Here is a 22,123-nt window from a genome sequence, read left to right on the forward strand (position 1 = left end):
TCTGAAATGTTCATGGTCTTGTGAAGGTTGCTTGAGGGAAGATATGACTCTAGGAATTAGTATCTGCATATTTAAAATTGGTCCCTTGGGTTAATAGAAGAATTTGCTTAGGAGAAGTACATTAGAGCGCTTTTGGAGATCTGAATTTATAGCCTGTACTTTGGTGACAACTGGAAATTAGTTTTCCTGCTTGCATCTGTAAGACTGCTTATTTTCCGGCTTCTTCCAATGTAAATAGAACATGTAAGTAGTTTTAAGGAGCACCAGGATTCTCAGTAAGATTATCCTTTTCAAAATAAGCTTTTTCCGTGTACACAGCATCATCAGATAGAACTTGCCTCTCCCAGGTTTCACCCCCTTTTGTAGCAATTACAAATTGTCAGCATTCACAAAAGTTCATTTTTAAAATATTGGCATTTTGATAAATATCTAACTGAAAGAGGTACCAGAACTCTTGATGTTTTCAGAATGGAGGAAATATAATGCTGACCCAGCAGCTTACAAAGCTATTTCAGAATTAGAAAAATAATTTATGTAAAAAGTGCTTCAAGCACATTACGTTTTTTAATGTGAGTTCAATTTGTAAATTTTACTTACTCACACACACCTGTGTTACTAATCTTCATTTGTTTGTTAAAGGTGGAGGCAAGCTTCACCAAGACAGGATTTTCATACTGTATTTGAGAAGTCTACCATCTACTGGACCAGACTTTAGGATATATAGATGTGGTTGTGGTCCGAATTGTAATGATTCCCTTGCACATGGTAGTGACATTGCTAGGATCTGGAGATATTTGTACCTGTTGCCATGTTCACAGTCAGAAACAGACCAATGATTTTCTTAAAACACCAATGATTTTCTTACAACAGTTTGCATTCCCATTGCTCCAAGCATTTCTGAACCACGCAGGGTTCATTCTCTTCTAGAAATTTGATTACTTGTAATGAATCTCCCCACACTCTGCCATTCTCCCCTTGCCTCCAGTAAGTATGGTTATGAGGTAGGGGTTTCAGAGGCTGCCCCATGAGTACTGTGGCAAGGACTGATGCCTCTAGACCCGACCAGATGCTGATGATGTCATTGTATTCCAGAGTAGAGGCTGATCCAAGCACAATTTCATTCAGTTTTCTGGATTTCAGAGGATGTCTCTGAAGTCAATGTGGTTACTTTGGATTAATGCCAAAGCGAATTTGTGTGGGTCCACCCATCCTTAATTATAACACATGCCATCTGCGCACTTGTGTTTTAAGCTGATATCATCATGCATATTGTGAGTGTCTTCAGGCTTGATGACTGCAATACCAAGTGATGACTTGTGAATGGCTGCATGTAAAACAACCACCATAAATCAAACATCATAATACTTTCTTAATCACTTGATGTACCTGAAAACAACACTTTCCTGTAAAAATAATCCATGTGTTCAGCTGCAAGGCACTGAATGCTGAGATAGGCATGCTTGAAATAACCCTTTAAATCTTTCTGTCCTTTAGTCAATAAACCAGCTTGTGCTTCTTGGTTTTTCCAGTAAGGAATATACCCAAATTGCTGACTTCTTGCTTATTATCATCACACATTTCTCCTGTTCTGTTTGCTCCTCGTGTTTTTATTACAGGTAGTTTTATTTCCTTCCTGTGCTAACTTGGCTATTAGTCAGGTGCACTTTGGGGACCTAATTAAAAGGTTCTGTGAGTGCTCTGGACTCAGACATTTTTCCCCAGTCAGAAACTACCATGTGTATTCCATTAGTGAATATAGGATAGCTACTAGCCTTGTGCCCCTAGGATTGAGTTACACAAATGAGTTTAGAATATTTTATTGTAACCTGTCTAGATAATATAGGCACCTCTGCACAAATGGCCTTTGATGCATTATTTTTAGGAAATATGTTATTTACACAGGTCTCGGGTTGTATATTTGCACAAAATTATAGAAGCTCTGAAATAGCTGGCTTGCAACACTATGAATTGCTTGTAAGCAGGAGAAGGAAGGGAATAGGGAAAGAAAAATAGTAGGGGGGCAGTAATATACCAAAATATTGCCTCCTCTTCCACCTTCATATTTATCCATGTAACAAGATAAGGGCTTCACGTTTTCGTACTAATGAACCTGTAGACCAGGGCTGGGCAATATCTGAGTTTTCGACATCGCGTTGTATCAACATCGTGATATACTGATGTTTATACTGATGTCAGTATATCACAATGTCTGAAATGAGGATGGAACTATGTAGAGGCAAACAGTAGGACTGAGTGATATCTGGTTTTCAACTTTGTGATATATTACAATGTCGGAAGTAAGGATGGAGCTGTGTAGAGGCATTTGCTGGCTTCACAGTTTTTCCCACTATGTGATTTTTGCAAAGCACACCAACACATATATCATGATTTGCAATATATTGCCAGGTCAAAAACTATGAAACTGATATCACAATGTGGACTTCAAACTGGTTTCGGACAATGTATTGCTATATTCCCCAGCCCTAATGTAGACATGGCTTTATATCACCGTGCAATCAGGGCACCAAAACTGGTGAAGACCCTCTTTTTCACTGGGGAAGTACATGGAATTTGGACAAATTCTTGCATGGTTGTTTCCCTCTTATGTTTGAAGTACTGCACTGTGATGTTCTAACAAGAGCATTTCGTTGGACTTTTAATGACTCCTGGCCACAATGTTCGCTATTCCAGTGTGTTTTGAAAGGAAATACTGCCTCAGCCTAAATGTCAACAGCACCGTAGCAAAATACTCTGAAAAGACGTAACATTTGCGCTCTTTTGTTAATTATGAGATTGGCAATAATGCAGCAGTTAAATGTCTGCTGAGCCATTTCACTTGAAAGTGAATGTTTTGTAAGGTGTCAAGCGCTTTTTCATGTCTTCTTAAAACTGAGAGCAAGTATTAAGATTTTAAGAACTGTTTGGACTATTTCCCTGCACATGTTAATTTTTTTGTATATTCTCTTAAATAGGATTGTTAGCTTTTGCACATGAGTTCCTCTCAGGAGCAATGGCATGGAAAAGAAGCTTTTAGCATCTTTTAATCCTGTCAGCCTTTTGTCATACTGATTTACACAGTGATTTGCATATATTATCCTTAGGGATTAAACAGTCAGAAGAAGTGTGATTGCATTTAAATTTCACTGGTGCCTTTTGCCACCACCCTAAAATGTCCATGAAATATGTTTCATCACATTTCACATTGATGAATTTGTCCATCAGTTTTTGCCAAACCAGGACCTGTGGCCGGTTTCCAGCTGTACTTTAACCCAGAGAAAATATGGTGCTTTGATTTGCAGACACACGGGAATGTTGTAGAAATGCATTTTGGACACTGGCCTTTTGGAAAATACTCTTTTGCTGATAGGAGCATTTGCATATACATAGGGTTGGAAATAAGTGAGCAGATTACAATTAATGTTTCCTTTTCAGTGCCTGAAGAAAATACAAATACATTGGAGAATATCTACCATATGCTAATGGTGTAATAGGCTAATCCAAATATAATTTGAAGCATCCTATTTGAATGGCCCCTCTTTCAATCTTTCTGGAAATTTCCGATTTTCACACTGATTTGTTCCCCGTACTTTTTCTGTTTGCAGGTTATTTCCAGGACTTGTTGAATAAGTCCGAGAAGGCCCTTTACGACACATTTCCCAGTATGTACGGAGATCTATACACCCAGAACTCAAAGGTTTTCAAAGACTTGTATAGTGAGCTGCGGCGCTATTACCGGGGTTCCAACATCAACCTAGAAGAGGCTCTCAATGAGTTTTGGATTCGCCTGCTAGAACGGCTCTTCAAGTTGATGAATCCTCAGTACTACCTTCCGGATGAGTATGTGGACTGCATGGTGAAGCACTCTGAGCAGCACAAGCCCTTTGGAGAGGTTCCAAGAGACCTGAAATTGAAGGCAACCAGGGCCTTCATTGCAGTCCGCTCCTTTGTGCAAGGACTTGGTGTGGGCAATGACGTCGTCAGAAGGGTCTCTCAGGTAAGTCATTGGTGAGAATTCCTGGGTGGTCACCTTGCCTGAGGCATTTTCAGGACTCTGTCTTAATTAGCGCAGGTGATAATTATTTTAACAGCTCATTTTAACCTAGCAGTTCGAAAACACACAGTGCAAGTTGATAAATAGGTACCGCTCCGGCAGGAAGGTAAACGGTGTTTCCATGCGCTGCTCTGGCTTTGCCAGAAGCAGCTTAGTCATGCTGGCCACATGACCCGGAAAAACTGTCTGCGGACAAACATCAGCTCCCTCGGCCTGTAAAGTGAGATGAGCGCTGCAACCCTAGAGTCGTCTGTGACTGGACTTAACTGTCAGGGGTCCCTTTGACGTGCTTTCGGAACGGCTAGGTTGGCAGGAGCAGGGACTGAGCAATGGGAGCTCACCCCATCGTGGGGATTCGAACCACCGACCTTCCGATCAGCAAGCCCAAGAGGCTCTGTGGTTTAGACCGCAGCACCACCTGCATCCCTTTTAACTGTAAATGACTGCTAAAAACATTGGAAAGGCCGTAAGGCGACACATTTGCTACAAAGAGCACCATGCTCTTTTTTTCCTTTTTGATGCTGAAACACATACTCACATACTGCAGTTTATAAAACTAGGCGTTTTACAATGAAAAACTTTTCCTTATGAAAAGTGTTTCACTTTCCGAGCAGAAATACACTGTGCTGTGTCATTTGTTGGTTATTCTTATACAGTGGTACCCCGCAAGACGAATGCCTCGCAAGACGGAAAACCCGCTAGACGAAAGGGTTTTCCGTTTTGGAGGTGCTTCGCAGGACGAATTTCTCTATGGTCTTGCTTCGCAAGACGAAAATGTCTTTTTCCGCTCCCCAACCCCTTTTTCTAAGGCACTAAGATGCTAATAGCCTTTTAGCAGCTAATCCGCTAATCCCTTAAGCCTTTAATAGCCGCTAATAGACGCTAAACCGCTAATAGCGCTAATCCGCTAATGGGCTTGCTTCGCAAGACGAAAAAACCGCTAGACAAAGAGACTCACGGAACGGATTATTTTCGTCTTGCGAGGCACCACTGTATTATCTATTGATCTCATCAGACAGAATTGTTAGTAGAAGGGGAGCATTCTTCGGTGCTCTAAGTTCAAATTCAAGAGAAACATTGGGAAGTTGACAGTGGCTAAGTTTTTAATTTATAAATGTGGTATAAAATCGTTCAAAATTGGTTGTACATCCTGTTCTCATGACCCTTCAAGTAGTTTTTTTTAAGATTTAAAAAAGCAGGAAAATGACACAATTCAAGTGAAAGTAAGAAAAAGCTTATTTGTTTTTTTAATTGATATCAGTAGTCTTGTTCTAGGCCTGAATAAATGACCTGGCCACTTTTAAATATATTTCCCTCCTTCCCTCCATTCTCCTGTGCCTCTAGAGTCAGATGTGTGAAGATAAAATGAATTAAAAGGCCCACTGTTGGATAATTATGGGTGTGAGGTTCCAGGAACCACTGTTTGGGCATCCCAAGCAGGAGTGGGGGCATCATGGCTTGACTTCTACAGACACCCCGTCTTTCTATCGATTTCTTAAAAGTTGAAGGTACAGCGGTACCTCAGGTTACATACGCTTCAGGTTGCAGACTCCACTAACCCAGAAATAGTGCTTCAGGTTAAGAACTTTGCTTCAGGATGAGAACAGAAATCGTGCTCCGGCGGCATGGTGGCAGCAGGAGGCCCCATTAGCTAAAGTGGTGCTTCAGGTTAAGAACAGTTTCAGGTTAAGAACAGACCTCCAGAATGAATTAAGTACTTAACCCGAGGTACCACTGTATTCAACCACCTTTCATTTCAGTGGTTGCAGGAGCATTCCTCATATGGAACAGCTGTTTCCATTGACATTTATCGGAGCAGCTTGCACTTTCAAGAACTCCCATGTATGTATCAAAGAGCATGCAGGGCTCTTGACTGTGGATTGCATTCATGCCTCATTTGCTCTCTGCTCTTGTGGTACAGAAGTTATAGACTCTATTACCTCCATAGATTCTCCTTCTTCCAAAGATTGACCTCCAGTCACCAAGTAAGAAGTCTGCTTCCAGCAGATGAAGTAAAGTGTCATCAAACAAGAGGCAAAACATAACATGCAGGAGGTTGAAGAATCACTCTGTGTGTCTTGTTGGCAAGGCCATTAGCTATTAGCTATTCTCTTATCCTAAAATATATTTGATGTCTAAGCCCAGGAAATCAATTTGCATTTTGACCCATATATGCATCTTCACCAGCAAACAAGGATATCATCCTATACCACTCCTCTTCTTTACAGCCATGATGATTCCCCTGTAAATTTAGTGCAAATAAAAGGAAGGGAAATGGGCTATCCGTAAAAGGGAATAATAATAATAATTAATAATAATAATAATAATAATAATAATAATAATAATTGTCCAGTAGCACCTTATAGACCAACTAAGTTTGTTCTGGTATAAGCTTTTGTGTGCATGCACACTTCTTCAGATTCTTCGTGTGCTACTGGACAATTTTTTTTTTAAATTTCGACTGCGTCAGACCAACACCAGTGGCGTAGCGTGGGGGGTGCAGGGGGGGCTGGCCGCACCGGGCGCAACATCTGGGGGTTAGGGTTAGGGGGCGCAAATTACTTGCCTTGCCCCGGGTGCTGACAACCCACGCTTCGCCACTGACCAACACAGCTACCTACCTGAATGAAAAAGGTATGTGAGAGAGCCAGTAAATAATTGGAGAGCTGGAATATGTCAGTGGCCACATGACAAGCAAGACTCTTTTGATTTACAGTGGTACCCTGGTTTACGAACTTAATCCGTTCCAGAAGTCTGTTCTTAAACCAAAACCGTTCTTAAACCGGGCCGCACTTACCCTAATGAGGCCTCCTGCTGCCAGTGCCCTTCCGCCATTCGGATTGTGTTCTTAGACCGAGGTAAATTTCTCAAACCGAGACACTATTTCCGGTTTTGTGGAGTTTGTAAACTGAATCGTTCTTAAACCGGACTGTTCTTAAACCGAGGTACCACTGTATTTGTTTTTAATGACTTCTGCCTCCACGTTTTGCCTAAGCTGAAGTTCTTTCTTTGCCACCAGCTGCTGGACCTCATATCATTCTAACATTTCAGCCATCACCCTTTTCAATTTGCACTTCAATAGGCTCTATATATTGCAGAAGCTCTTGCAGTGATTGAAAGGCATGTGTGCAGAGAGAGAAGTGAATAGAAGCTGCTCAAGGAATCACACATTGGAGGAGACCCAGCAACGCAAAAGTGCCCAGAGCCACAATTTCTCTTTTCCAGAAATGGCATTCAGAGTTAGTTCTCCTAATAGTCAGTAGAGGAAAAAGGCATCTTTGATGAAGGAAAAGCATCATGTTAGATTTGGAGCATTCATAATTGGGTCTGAACCTCTTCCTGATTATTTGTTGTAACAGAAGAGTGGGTGGGGAAATGATTGACAGAAGGGGAATATATTGGATTGGTGGCCTGTGACAGTGTGAGTGACAGATTGAAAAAGACAATGCAAGTGAGGCAGAGTTTCTCATCATACATTTAAAGTGCGAAGATACCAGTTTAAACAGTCATGACTAGTGATGTGAGGTGAGAATATTCTCCGGAGAATATTCTCGAGAATGAGAATATTCTCAAGAATATTCTCTGCTAGAAAATTCTCCGGAGAATATTCTCCACAAACTGTAAATTCTAATGTTAAGAACCAGTTTTACAAGCCACATTTTAAAAATTTAGTAAATAATAAGTCAAGCTGTGATATCTGCAGTGCAAGTATTGAATAATGATCTTTCTGTTTTATTTTCTGGAAATAATAGCATTTATTTTAAACTTTATATTGATTTTATTAGTGCTGCACTGAAAATACTGTACCATGTAGATATGCTTATTAAAGAACATACTCAGGTAGCAGACCTGAGTTTTTTTAATATTCCTTTTACTTTAAAAGCTACATTTCATACATACACAACATACCAGGTAGTTATAATTCAAAGTTGATGGTAAATATACGGTTAGTGGCAGGCTTAGTGATTAACGTGAATCATTCACGTTGAATTTTCAATTTAAAGTTTGGTGCAAAAATTCAAAGAATGTGAATTCACTGCATTGCCCCATTGAACAAAAGTATCTGTACAGGTAGGTAGCCGTGTTGGTCTGCCGTAGTTGAAACAAAATAAAAAAAATCCTTCCAGTAGCACCTTAGAGACCAACTAAGTTTGTTATTGGTATGAGCTTTCATGTGCATGGTATCTGAAGAAGTGTGCATGCACACAAAAGCTCATACAAATAACAAACTTACAGTAGTTGGTCTCTAAGGTGCTCCTGGAAGGAATTTTTTTATTTAGTATCTGTAGAGTATGTATTTCTAGAAATGCTGCGTAGTCTGCGTTTCTGCAGCATTTTTAGAAATACATATTCTACAAGTATCTGTGCAGTTTTTGGTTGCCATCTGAACAAGTTTACCCATGAATAAACATGTATATTAACTAATTATATCATTTTCAATGCATTAAAATTATATCATTTTCAATGCATTAAAATGAATATTCTCCTATTTTAAATGAAAATTCTCTAATATGCTCATTAATCTAGAATATTCTCCAGAAGATTATTCTCGTGAATTTAACATCACTAGTCATGACTTCCCCCCAATAATTCTGAAAGCTGTAGTTTGTTAAAGATGCTGATCCCCTCCCACAGCTACAATTCCCAGAGTTCCCTTTGATGGGAATTGATTGATCAACTACCTTAGGAAGTGTTTTTGCCAATATCTGGGTCCCAAACCATTTAGGGCTATAAACATCAGAGTAAGCACCTTGAATTGGGCCTGGAAAACAGTTGGTAACCAGTATAGCTCTTTTAAGACAGAGGCAATGTGCTCATGGTCTGCTTCCCTTCCAGCATTCAAGCCACAGCATTTTGCACTGGTTGTTATTTCCAGGTCATCTTCAAGGGCAACCCCACATTACAGTTGTCCAACTTGGAGATTACCAAAGCTGGGTTAACCATGGCTAGGCTATTCCTACCAAAAACGGCCATTGTAGTTTGGCAGATTTAAGTAAAACAGGCCAATACCACAGAAGAGGCAAGATGATTTTTTGTCAGTCATTTCAAGTGAAAAACCCAGCATGCAGTGGTGCCCTCAGCCATTTACACACCTTTATATGTACACTGGATTTTTTTTTAGGGTTAGCGTGATAATTTCCCTATGTGTATTGATCTCTGGAGATCAGTTTGCCACCTTTTCAGAGGTCTGAATAGGCAAATGAAATGAACTGTGTATTCACCCCCATTTCTAGTATATTTTTAGCTCAGACAAAATGTGTCCCAGTGATAAACTGTCTAGGATGGAAACGAGTTGGTCAAGCACCAGGCTTCTGTTGGAAGATATATGCTATTTAAAAAATGATGCTCCGGATTAACAGAAAAATATTACAGTCTGTTGCAGACTTTATATACTAAACCGTTTTGTAGATTCCTCTCCACTCATCACATCTAATTTGACTACAGCCCTATCGTGATTCTTGGAGACCCCTGCACATTTTCTCCTTCGTGATAATCTTTTCATTTATCATTTGTCTTGCCTCTTGGTCCTGTTCTCTAAGGCCAAGTTTGCTTCCCCACAATAGGTGACTATTCAAGGACAGTTTTGCAGAAAATGAAGGGTGTAAATGGGCTGAGCCAATGTAACTTTTCCAAAACAATAATGGGAGTTGGGTTAGGAACATCCCCCTATACCTTATTATCTTCATTTCTGGATGGCTGTTCACGGCCACAGTATTCTCTGTTACTGTACCTCCTCTGGAATCATTTTCTGTTTTTTGCTCACTATGTAATCCTGGTTGATTGGAGATCACATAGTGAACAAGATGATATCACACAATTTTAATGATTTCACATTGCTGTGCTGCCAGAGGGGGAGCACTGCCCATTTGCTTAAGGAGCTGGGTGGTGCTGCTCTCTTCCAGCAGTACACAGTGAGAGCAGGTCACAAAACTTCTTAACACCTGGGAGTAAGCCCCCATTGAATTCATTATGACTTACTATGGTTAGGATTGTGCTGCTGGTGTATTTTGGTATGTCCTCTTCAAGCCTGTCTCATAACAGCCACTTTTTAAGGCTATATTTAGAAGCTCTTTCAAAAAGCTAAATAACTGCATCTAAAGCAGGAAACTTAAGATGATGATAAAGAAGATCTAAATGTATTTCTGCTATGCACACACATGCACGTTCATTTTATATCTTTGATTTGGATAAAGCAGGGTAGGGTGGGGGGGAAATAAATCACTCTTCAAATGCAAAGGATTATGATGCTTTGCTGTTATTGCTATCTCCAGGTGCGCCTCTCTTCCATAGAATATCTGCTGGCTTTTTCCCTTTTTTGCACGTTGATAATATCTGTCAGACAGAAAGCCTTGGAGCATTAGTCCCTTTAAGTGATGTATCATGAGTTCTCTGAAGTTTAAGATTCTGCCGCCATGCTAGATGGGACATGCGTTTTTCTAAATGCTCTGAATTGCAACTGACCACTCAACAAGAAAACACACAGCCAATCAAGTTTCTGTAGTATTTAACGGGGAAGACCCACATCTCTCCCTCCCTCTTTTTCTCTCTCTCTCTCTCTCTCTCTCTCACACACACACACACCTTTTTAGGCACGTCTCAGAGAGATGCTGAGTGCATCTCTCAGTACTGATTGTAACTGTACAATAATGGCTGGTGACAGCCTTCTTGAAATGTCAGTGTTTATCAGGAACAAGGTGCTATATCAAGGGGTGTGCTTCTGTCGCATTAGCCTCTGAAATCAACTTCATGTTGTATCAAACATCAGTATAACATCCTGACTCATTCTGTTTTGTGTACTCTTGTGTGTATGTCCCCTTGTATTGACAGACCATTAATTCACTAACAGGGCAATCCTATGCATGTATACTTGAGCATAAGTGTGCATAAGATTGCAGCTTTAAGGGGCTTAACTACACATCACCTTAAATGTGTTGCCTGACACCTTAAATGTGTTGCCTGACCTGACATCAGGGTGTTTAACTAAAATCAAGAGAGGGGAGGCTCATCAAGATTAGGACCACAGATTACGACCATTAGGAGGGGAGGTTTAACCCTTCCCTTTCCTGCCACAATTCAAAAGAAATTATCCTTCTACCTACATAGAGGAATGGGGAGAATCTCTCACTGGTGCCAACTCTCACTAGTTTCACTGTTTCTATGCAGAGGGACCTCCCCCCCTCCCCCCCTGGATGACAGTAGCTAAATATTCCCTCTCCATGTGCTGTAGCATCAGTCTAAATCCCATCCCAACTTGGTGTCACTTCAAGCAGTTTAAAGTGATGTAGAGAACTAGTTAGTTCTCTAATTTGCTCTTGTGAAGTTTTAACAAAGGCTGAAGTGATTTGAAAGTGAGGGAAATGACCCTTGAGTCATTAAGAATTTCTGACTCATCTGTTTCGGTGGAGGCTGTTTTCATCATTACAGACCATGAACTGGCAACCCACAAGTGTTCTTGATGGTATAAACAATCCTTTAATGCGTCCCATCATAATATATTTATTGTTTAATGCAGGAACTAGTGAAATGGCCCATCCTTGTGATGGATAGGGTATATGTAGACATTGCAGACAGAGACCCCTATGTACTGGGGAGAAGCTCACGGGCCTGTGGTCTTTCCCCATCATTCCTCTTGAGTACTATCCATTGAGAAAAATATGATTTGTAAAGGCCCAACAAGAGGCAGTTCAAAATCGGAGGCAGGACAGAGTAGGACATAGTGAAAGAAAAAGGTAAAAGAAAGTTGGAAATAGACAGCTGTCTTTGCCAGACAGAGTACAGTGGTACCTTGGTTCTCAAACTTCATCCATTCCGGGAGCCCGTTCGACTCCCAAAACCGTTCAAAAACCAAGGTGTAGCTTCCGATTGGCTGCAGGAGCTTCTTGCACTCAAGTAGAAGCCACATCAGACGTTTGGCTTCCAAAAAATATTCACAAACTGGAACACTTGCTTCTGGGTTTACTTCATTCAGGAGCTGATTTGTTTGACAACTAAGCCGTTTGAGAACCAGGGTACCACTGTATATATGTCTGTTAGTAAATACTTTTGGTTTATATTTTTAACCCAGATGGTAATTTATTCTTGGCAATAGATAACTGCGGCTTGCACAATGCCAGTTTTACACACCTGGCTAGGTCAGCATGGCGCTGAGCTTGCACATCAAGTTTGACAGGCGAGTGACAAAAGGTAGATGCTCCTTGATCATATGTTGAGTCTTTGTCAAAGTTAGACTGCCTGTAACTGCCCTTCTCCCTCCGAGTCAATTGTTCAAAAGGACAGGAAAGCAATATATTCTTGTGCATTTGAAGTGAACAGCAAACCTCTGGTTGACTCCTTAGTTAGAATACCTTGGCATGAAAATAATGAAATGTGTATATTAAGAACATATCAGATTACATTTGCCTTGATCTGTTACTTATCTAAATTATTTATTCATTCCCAAAGGATTAATGTGCGTACGAACAAAGAAATTCTTCACTAGGAAATTTAGACAGGTCTGAACAAGTTTTTTTTTAAACACCGATCCCTCCCTAATATGACCCTTGGAAAATGCCTCTTTAATTCCCCTCAATTAAAAGGTAAAGACAGATTGCAAGCGTCTGGCAGAGCTTTCCTCCACACCTGCTCAACGAAAGCATGTAGGAACACATCTCAGTGAGAGAGATGCCCACTTGCCAGATTTTATCTGCCGCGACTGCTGCTGAGTGAGACCATAAGGAAGAAATTTTAGGAGAACTGTGTTTGCATAAAGATTGCATTGTTGTTTCTCTTCACTGAGTTGTCAAGTGATATTAGAAAGGCCTTCACAGTCCTGAAGATTTGACCTGGTATGAACTGATCTTCATGAAATTCTTGTCTTAATGAAAGTAGCATTGAACAGAAGTACACCCAGGTATTTCAGCAGATGCGGTTACAAGAACAGGATTGATGGTGCTTGGCAAAACCATTCGCTGTCATGTACTGCATTCACACTGCACCAGATTGTTTAAAAATGGAACAAATCTTGTTATCCTTTGCTTTGGCTACACTCCTTGTGTTCTGATTTCCATGCACCCAGAAATGACAGGCTTTAATCTGATAATTGTTATGTTGATCATTGAGTGTTTTGGTTTAAGATAGTCCTCTCCATTCCCGCCTACGTAACTTTTCATCAGTTTTGAATTAGCAAGATAAATTTTACTTGGCAGTGTTTGAGTGAAAAGCAGCATTTTCAGAAATATTCCAGCTATTCAGAATGGGAGTCGGGTATGTTTTAAAAACAATTTATTGGATCAAAGCAGCACTTTCTGCATGTCATGAGGATGATCCAGCTAATCAGCCCTTTTCAGTTCCACTGATTGCAGTAGGAAAGGCTTGTGCATATGCTGAACTCTCATATTAGAAGCAATGAGATGTGTCTGTTCAACTTTGACTTCATTGTACCCCATATTGACATGTTTCCCATGTTTTTATTGATTGGTTGATTGAATTTATATACCGCCCTATACCCAGAGGCTCAGGGCAGTTCACAGAATAAAATCAAAATATAAGACCACAAAATACGTAATCAAAATAAAAATATCAACCCAATAACCCCTGTCCTCCATTTATGACCTTTCTTGTCTGGTTGCATGCTGGAAGTTGCTGCGACAGCTGGTGTGCACAGGAAATGTGTTTTGTGAATTAAAAAGAGAAATCAGTGGAGTTACAGCTGTCCATAAAGACTTAAGCCATTTCCACACGCAGACAGCAAATGTGATGCCATCTTTTCCACCCATCTGCATGTGTTCATTGAATGCATGGAGAAGAATCCAATAATTACAAAAGGTCTTTAGCATGTCATCTTTGATTGGTAGACAAACTAGTGACAGATAGTCATCAAATAAAAGAGGAGTCGGTGGGCTGACATTCTCTGGCATAATTTGGTGATGGAAGAGGTTACCTGCTATGTAAAAGTAGGCAGAGACTGAGCAAGACCAGCTGACTTCTTAAGGCTTCTGATCACCTCTCCTTAATTATAATGAGATTCCCAACATATTTTGTTCCAGCCCCAATATTTCCCCATGGAGGGACCATGCCCAGTGGCTGCTTGTTGGGAGAGTCAAAGAGTGTTGTGACTTGCTTGACCCAGTTCTTACAACCATTTGGGGAGTCTCCCTCTGCCTCCTAGCAATAGGATGCAAGGACCAGCATGTCATCCTCCAAGCGCTGTGTGCCTGAAAATGGGACTAGTGGTACACCACTATGTGCTGTTGTTTTCCATTCACACAGTGCTGCTACAAGCTGCTGGAATCCTCTTCCTTGTTTATCCACATATGCACATAGAGGAAAGTGAACAACAGCCTGGACAGCTTGTGAAATACTGAACGGTCCAGTATGAGAAAGCACAGTCAACTAAGAGTTGTGTAAGGAACCATGAGGGAGCTATATTGCATTTATCAAATACTACCTGAGGAATACTAATGGCTGCAGTTGGAAACATTTCTCAGTACCAGTAGCAAATAATGACTTATGCAGAGGAAGATTGCATGTGAAGCATAGACTGATATGAATCTTAACTTCTTAAACAATGATGCCACAAAGCTTAGATAGGGGGTGTGGTTGGTTTAGGATCAGAATATTTCCCTAAGGTCCTGAAACCCTGATTTCAATCTTTGCTTTGTGGTTGCATCCATTGTAGGAACTTGATTAGGACTCTTTATTCAAGTAGATGAAATTACTGTTTGCCTGAGATCCCTTTATGTCAGGACAAATGCAAGTTGATATAGACGCTCTCCACTCTACAGTCTCCATTTGACCTAAATCAAGAAAGTATTGGGATCCTTACCAGGGCTAGCCCAATACATTTTGCTGCCTAAGATGAAGGACAAGATGGAATCGCCAGCATTCCACAAACAGATGCCATCCTGACTGGTAATTAGACCTTCCTTCATCACTGCACATGAGGCATGAGGTCATTTTAGGGGGCCCATGTGGCAACAGAGGAAAATGACTGGGGGCTCAGGAGGAATTGTAGGGGGTTGATGTTGCTGCCACCTGAGGTGGTTACCTCACCCTGTCTAATCGTAGAGCCAGCAATCCTAAGGAATACTGAAGGCTGCACAGATTGATGGGTTTGCCATACTATAACTATTCAGTTATAGATGTATGTATATTCAGTAGTGATGTATGGAAGTGAGTGTATGGAAGTGAGAGCTGGACCATAAAGAAGGCTGATCGTCGAAGAATTGATGCTTTTGAATTATGGTGCTGGAGGAGACTCTTGAGAGTCCCATGGACTGCAAGAAGATCAAACCTATCCATTCTTAAGGAAATCAGCCCTGAGTGCTCACTGGAAGGACAGATCCTGAAGCTGAGGCTCCAATACTTTGGCCACCTCATGAGAAGAGAAGACTCCCTGGAAAAGACCCTGATGTTGGGAAAGATGGAGGGTACAAGGAGAAGGGGACAACAGAGGACGAGATGGTTGGACAGTGTTCTTGAAGCTACCAACATGAGTCTGACCAAACTGCGGGAGGCAGTGGAAGACAGGAGTGCCTGGCGTGCTCTGGCCCAGGGGATCACGAAGAGTCGGACACGACTAAACAACAACAACAACTATTCAGTTTATAAGTACCCTAACACCAAGCATTAATGCACATTTCCAAAGACTGTGTTTCATATCTGTCTTCTCGAGGAACTTCGGTTTGAACCGGGAGTTTCACTCATGATACCTCCATGGTGGCTTTGTTTGTTTGAGAGCCTGATCTCGCAATTGTACTGCTTTTTCCCATGCACTTGCTCCAAACTTTGGCGCCAGCTCAGAGTGCCTGGATAATTCTGCGGAATGCTCTGACCTGGACATTGTGTTCTGGGCTTTGATGTACAACTGAAAAAATAGCTTATTCTCCAGGAATCTGTTCTGTACACTAGTGCTGGATTACATTAGAAACCAGAACTGCCGTGGAACAATTCCAGCACTTGCCTTTCCGTATCTGGGATAGATCTGAAGATGATTCTGCATGATCCATGCGCACAGAAATCCATTTCAGGTGGAACTGGTCTTTAGGCTGTTTGTACAGCTGCACACTGGGGGTATTTGTCAATCTTTCCCTCCCCTCTCCTTTCAGTCTTTAAGAATATTATAAATCTTCTTGGAATTCAGATGCAATATACCCAAAACCCATTCTGGGAACTCACGTAAATCCTATTTCCCTGTTCTGTTTTGTAGTCTGCCGGTGCATGTCATGATTCTGTTTAGACTCTCAGGTCTCCACTTTTACATTAGGCTGGTGGCATGGGAGCTATTGAAGCATATTTCATTCCCATACCTCTGAAGCAACATGGAACACTCGCACTCCATCCCATGCCAACATTGCCCCAGTTTACGAGAAAGGAGGTAAAATGCATGGTTGCCTGACATAGGGCCTTCTCAAGTGTGACTCTCGTGACTATAGAATGATCTCCGCAAGGAGACCTGTCCTGTGTTTTTCGATGTATTTTTAGTGCTAGGTGAAAAACTTGAGTTTTGTAGGCCTTTTTCGATTTTAAAGTTTATTTAGATTGTTGTTTTAACCTGCTCTGGTACTAATATACTTTTTATTGCTCTTGTGCCGGTTGTTTTTACTTCTAAATCTTGCTTAGCCTCTCTGAAAACCCTTTGGCTGAAGATCAGGAATAAAAAAGTCCCAAATAAATAAACAATAAATACATGTGGGTTGCTTCCTTGCCAGAGGGTATCCTGCTGGTCTCCACACCTGGTGGTGGTCAATCTGATCAAAAACCATGCCTAGAATACTTTCAGACATTCTTTCCATAGGAAATTCAGGTTTTGAGCATTTGGTTGTTTATTAAAAAAGAAAAGCCTTTTATCTTTGCAGCACCTTCAAGATTAACTTGTTTTATTTTAACTCTGTGAGCTTTTGTAGACTCCAGTCTGCTTCATCGGATTCTGAAATGGACATCTAGGGACAAAATGAAAGTGTATGACAGAGTGAACTGTCTATGAAAGCTCATGCTGGCAAAATAAAATAAGTTTGACTTAAAGTTCCCACAAAGACCAAGCCTTTTCTTTTAAAATATCTCCATAATAATCATTCTTGGGAATCGAATTTGTAACTGAAAACTGTTAACATGGCAGTGTTAAGAAACCATAAATAAGCTTTGGAAAGGCACAAGGAAGAGGAACAAACTAAAAGGCAAGTAGTTTCTTGCTACTGCTTTTTGTCATACACACAGAATGATTTTCACTACTTATACACAGTGATTCTGTAGGGCTGTGTGTTTCTCATGTGCCTGTGGTCATGTTCTCTTCCTAATGAGGTGGATCATAGCCGATGAAAGCATATGCCATAATAAATTTGTTAGACTTTAGGATGCCAAGAGATTCTTAACTGTTTTTGCTGCAAGAGATTAATGTTCCTACCCTTCTGGAAATGGGGTCTTGTTTTTGTTTTTCTCCATTAGGGCAAGCTTGGTGCAGGCCCGTTTCTAGAAGACTGGTTAGCTGGGAAAGGGAAGGAGCTCCTGCTCTGTAAACTTTTCCTCTGAGCAGTCCCCACTTTTAAATCATGACTATTTTTGTTTCGCGCCCTTAACTTGACATCACGATAATGCCAAATGAAAATAATGAAAATCTTGCATGTCAACACTTTTAATAAGTCTTGGTCTTTTAGATTTTTTTAATCGGTGGGATTATTGTGTGTGTGTGTTGTTTTTCTCTGGTTGATTAATTTCTGTTCTTTGAAACTATTATCCTTTGATTGCCTTGCTATTTACAGAAGGACTGAAGCGCCACCCAGTGATCACCAGAGGGGACTGAAATGATTCCGACAAATTTAATCCCAGGCATTAAGACTCGTATGCCTCAATCCAGTGCCAATCCAGCTAGGAGCACTGCATGTGTGTGTCCCTAGCTGAATTTGGAAACCTATGTGGTCTGGGTGAATGCCTAACTGTGTCCCAGTAAGCAAACAGATGCCTCTGGGAGCCTGCAACAGGGCATGAAGGTTGTGTCCCAGCCTTGGTGTTCCTTAACTTGCAGATTCTAAACATGGAGATTCCCTATCTAGCTGCCACAACGGGCCTCTCCTCCACTAATTTATCCAGGCCCCTTTTAAAGCCATTATTCACATGTTGCACTGAGCACAGGTATAAACTGTGGACAACTGTCTGTGTGAAGCACTGTGCACTTCTTGATTTGTGCAGCTCAGACTTTACACTCGTTCTTGTTAGTTCTTAACGTCCCACAAGGCTCTCAGTTGTTTTTGTTGCAGGCGTCTTAACATTGATATTTTATGTCACTGTTTGGCTTTTGACAGTATTTGATATTTAGGTTCAACAGTTTTGTGACAGTTTGAGCCATTACCCGGAATGATATTTAACATTTTATCGTTGTTGTCATTCTTAACAGTATTTAGTAGCCGGCAGCTTTTGACACTTGCTTTTTCATACCTGGCAAAACCCTCAAGAGAGAAATCTAGAGTGGCCTGCAGGCCTAAGGGACTCAAAACATTGATTTTCAAGGTCACATTTTAGTCAGATTCTGCATTTAAGAATTTGAAACATTGAGAGGTTTTTCGTTCTGCTCAGCTCTAATGATAGACTTAAATTTGAGAAAAATTTAGCCATATCCGTGAATTTCAGATAGTAAATGATTTACTGTTCTCCTTAATGAGCACAAGGATTTGTTTTCAAATTGTACAGATTGCTGTGTGTGTGTTTCCCCCCCCCCCCCTTTTCCCCAAATCCCTTCTGTTTTCTTTGTGTGTCTGTTTGTTTATTTAGATTGTAAATCTGCAGGCAGGACTCTGTTCTCTTTTATCCTGCATTTTATATTGTACAGCTGCTGCTTCTGTCTTTCATTTTCTTTTTCTGGTGGCACTTAGGAAATAATGGCTGTGTTCTTTTAAAGGTCCCACTGAGCCAATATTGCACTCGGGCTATTATGAAGCTGATGTACTGTGCACACTGCCGGGGCATGTCCAACGTAAAGCCCTGCAACGGCTATTGCCGCAATGTCTTGAAAGGCTGCCTGGCCAATCAAGCAGACCTGGACCCTGAATGGAAGAACCTGATTGGTAAGAAGAGCAGGCAACTGCACATTATTTCACTTTGGCTGGTCTTTTGCATGTAATTCCCGCCCCCCTTTTTTTTCAATCAATAGAGTGCCGTTTTGGAGACCAAACAGATCAATTGATAGAAGCATTCACATTCCCTTTGCACTAAATTCTAAACACTATCGATATGTGCAGATGTTCCTGAAGCACCACTTCCTCCTCTAGACTAAGTGCATACCTGCATCTCGGCTTCCCATGCTCTGGGCCTGGATGCTTTTAACTGCTAAGGATTTGCAAAGCGGCCTTCTAAAAAGCTATTTCATTCTAGAAGACCCCAGATTCAGCATTTAGCACTGGGTTACACAAACTGTGTCGCTCTTGGCAGACCTGAACTTGCCTCTCTCTGTAGTGTGAGGAGAACAAACAGAAGCATGGGCTAAAGAAATTTGGGTGACCATTGGGTGATCATTTGGCCATTCAATACCCACCAATGTTTTGGTCAAATAACAAATTTCCTTGTGAGAAATTTGAATAAAACGAATCACAGTTCGGGAGCAGCAACATCTTTTTTCTCCCGAAAGCTCTGTGCGTATCTGCAATTATACAAGCATTTAGGAAGAGTGGCATTCATCAGAAGAATGAACAGGACAATTGCTGGAATCGCCAAGGGAGAAAAGACTAGGCTAGCTTTGCAGTATTTCCCCTTAATTAACTTGTGAGTCCTGTGGCAATAAGTATGTGCTTTAACACACGGAAGGATTAGTGGGCTGTCTTTGTTTTTGCTTTTATTATGTATTTTGTGTTTTTTATATTGTGGGTTTGTTTTTGTTGTGAACTGCCCTGAGATCTGAGGGTGTATACAAATTTAATAAATAAATAATAATAAATAAATTGACAGAAGGAATCACCACCCTTTCTGTAAGACCTTAGAAGGCTTTTAAAAAGCAAGTTGCTGTTCTTCGTTTGCCCCATTGTTATAACCAGTTAATTTTAGTACAGTGGTGCCTCACAAGACGAAAAGAATCCGTTCCGTGAGTCTCTTCGTCTAGCGGTTTTTTCGTCTTGCGAAGCAAGCCCATTAGCGGATTAGCACTATTAGCGGTTTAGCGGCTATTAGCGGCTATTAAAGGCTTAAGGGATTAGCAGATTAGCTGCTAAAAGGCTATTAGCAGCTTAGTGCCTTAGAAAAAGGGGGTGGGGAGTGGGAAAAAACCCCCAGGAATCGCAAGACATTTTCGTCTTGCGAAGCAAGCCCATAGCAAATTTGTCTTGCGAAGCACCTCCAAAACGGAAAACCCTTTCATCTAGCGGGTTTTCCGTCTTGCGAGGCATTCATCTTGCGGGGCACCACTGTACAAGCAGGAGGATGAAATGGAGTCTTAATTCCTGATACTTGAACCTATGGGCTTGACATCTTTTGTTGGTTTAAGCTTGTTCTGGAGACCCACTGAATGAAGTTGTTTGTGTGAGAAATAGACATACTACAGCTTTTACTGCATGTAGTGCTGACATGGTATTGAGAGGCAGCATGCTATAGTGGCTAAGTCTGGGGAGATCTGGGTTCAAATGCCTGCTCGGCCATCAAGGTCACTGAGTGACTTTGGACCAGGCACATGCTTTCGTAGCCTCACCCTGCATCACAGGGTTGTTGTGAGGATAAAGGTGGAGGTGAGAATCATGCCTGCCACCCTGAACTCTTTGGAGGAAAGGTGGGGGTATAGATGTAAAATAATAATAATAACAATAACAAGGCTAGGAATAGTTTGTGAGACAAGCTTGGGCATTGCTGTTATGACTTCATGCTTCAGCCATGAAAAAGGAATATGCTTTTAAAAATAAAAATTCCTAGTGCATATATGATACTGTAATCATGAGAATGTGGGGATAAAATTGGTGCTCCTTATAGGCTAAATTCCACATAACTCACAGTCTCCCTGGGAATAAATGAATATATAGAAGAATCCATTGAGATACCCTACATGTCCAGTGCTGGTATATAATTATTACCTAGGTTTTTGAAATATTATTTGCATGACGCATTCTTAAATGGTGTCTGTTATTTACCCTGATAGATTCACTGCTGTTGGTGGCTGACCGCTTTGATGGACCATCCAATGTAGACATAGTCATTGGTACAATTCATACCAGGATTGCAGAAGCCATTTCAAATATGCAGGAGAACAGAGAATCTATAAAAGCCAAGGTAAAAGCCAGACTGCAAAAGCTGAAAATGCAGTTTACTTAACAGCGATATTTCATTTATTGTATGTGTTTATATCATGCCTTTCCTCCATGTTACAAAGTTTGCCATTAAGACATGTATCAGCCCTGCTTAGCTTCAGCCTTCAGATCATGCCCTGGGAGCTTTTGGCCTCCGCCATTTTCATATCTGCCATCTCAGGCAAAGTAACGCCAAGAGAATTTGCAACAATTTCTGCTGAATGACATTAGAAGTGCTAGGCCCTGGGTCCATGAGTACTGGACAGGCAGAGATAGCCTGGTTATCTTGCCTGTCTTCTTTACTTGCACATCTTTGCCAGAGCCTATCTCCCTTCCGCCATAGGAGCTGGCCGGCTTCCCCTGAGAATCCCACCTGTCTCTCCTTCATCCTCCTTGATTTCAGAAGATTTTCACAGCTGCATTTCTGAGCAGAATATGATACATTAGCCCTGCATGGAGGGAATTCGCTCCTTCATCAGTCCTAAAACTGTGCAGCTCCCCATCCAACTGAGTCAGATGTTAACAGCGGAATAATTTGTGCTCCTGAAGCCCAGCTGCTTTCCCCATGATTCCTAAGAACTGTAACAAACAGGTGCTGATGGAGAATGAATCGGGAACTGACTGGCAAGTAGATAAGTCACTGATAGGCCAGCAGGGATGGAGGAAACAGCAGTGCTGCACAAAATACAGTGTTAATTCAACACAGAAATAGAGCCATCAATTCAGGGAGAGAGAGAGAGAGAGTGCACACACAGGGGGACGAATGAATCTATACCTCCCAGAAGGTATTTTTCATTGCTCTTGCATGTTTTTATGCCCCTAAAAGAATTGCTTTGTA

General features: G+C 41.1%; 1 protein-coding gene across 1 annotated transcript in view; it reads left to right on the forward strand.

Annotated features, from left to right (window-relative positions):
- GPC1 (glypican 1) overlaps window positions 1-22,123 on the forward strand; it is a 194,059-nt gene that overhangs the window by 163,382 nt on the left and 8,554 nt on the right. Inside the window, exons 3-5 of the mRNA XM_083442787.1 lie at window positions 3,603-3,994; window positions 18,921-19,086; window positions 21,138-21,268. Coding sequence (XP_083298913.1) covers window positions 3,603-3,994; window positions 18,921-19,086; window positions 21,138-21,268 — 689 coding nt within the window. The remainder of the gene's footprint in view (window positions 1-3,602; window positions 3,995-18,920; window positions 19,087-21,137; window positions 21,269-22,123) is intronic.

The sequence above is a fragment of the Podarcis tiliguerta genome (genome assembly GCF_965153285.1).
Source record: "Podarcis tiliguerta genome assembly, chromosome: 5".
Classification (NCBI taxonomy): domain Eukaryota; kingdom Metazoa; phylum Chordata; class Lepidosauria; order Squamata; family Lacertidae; genus Podarcis; species Podarcis tiliguerta.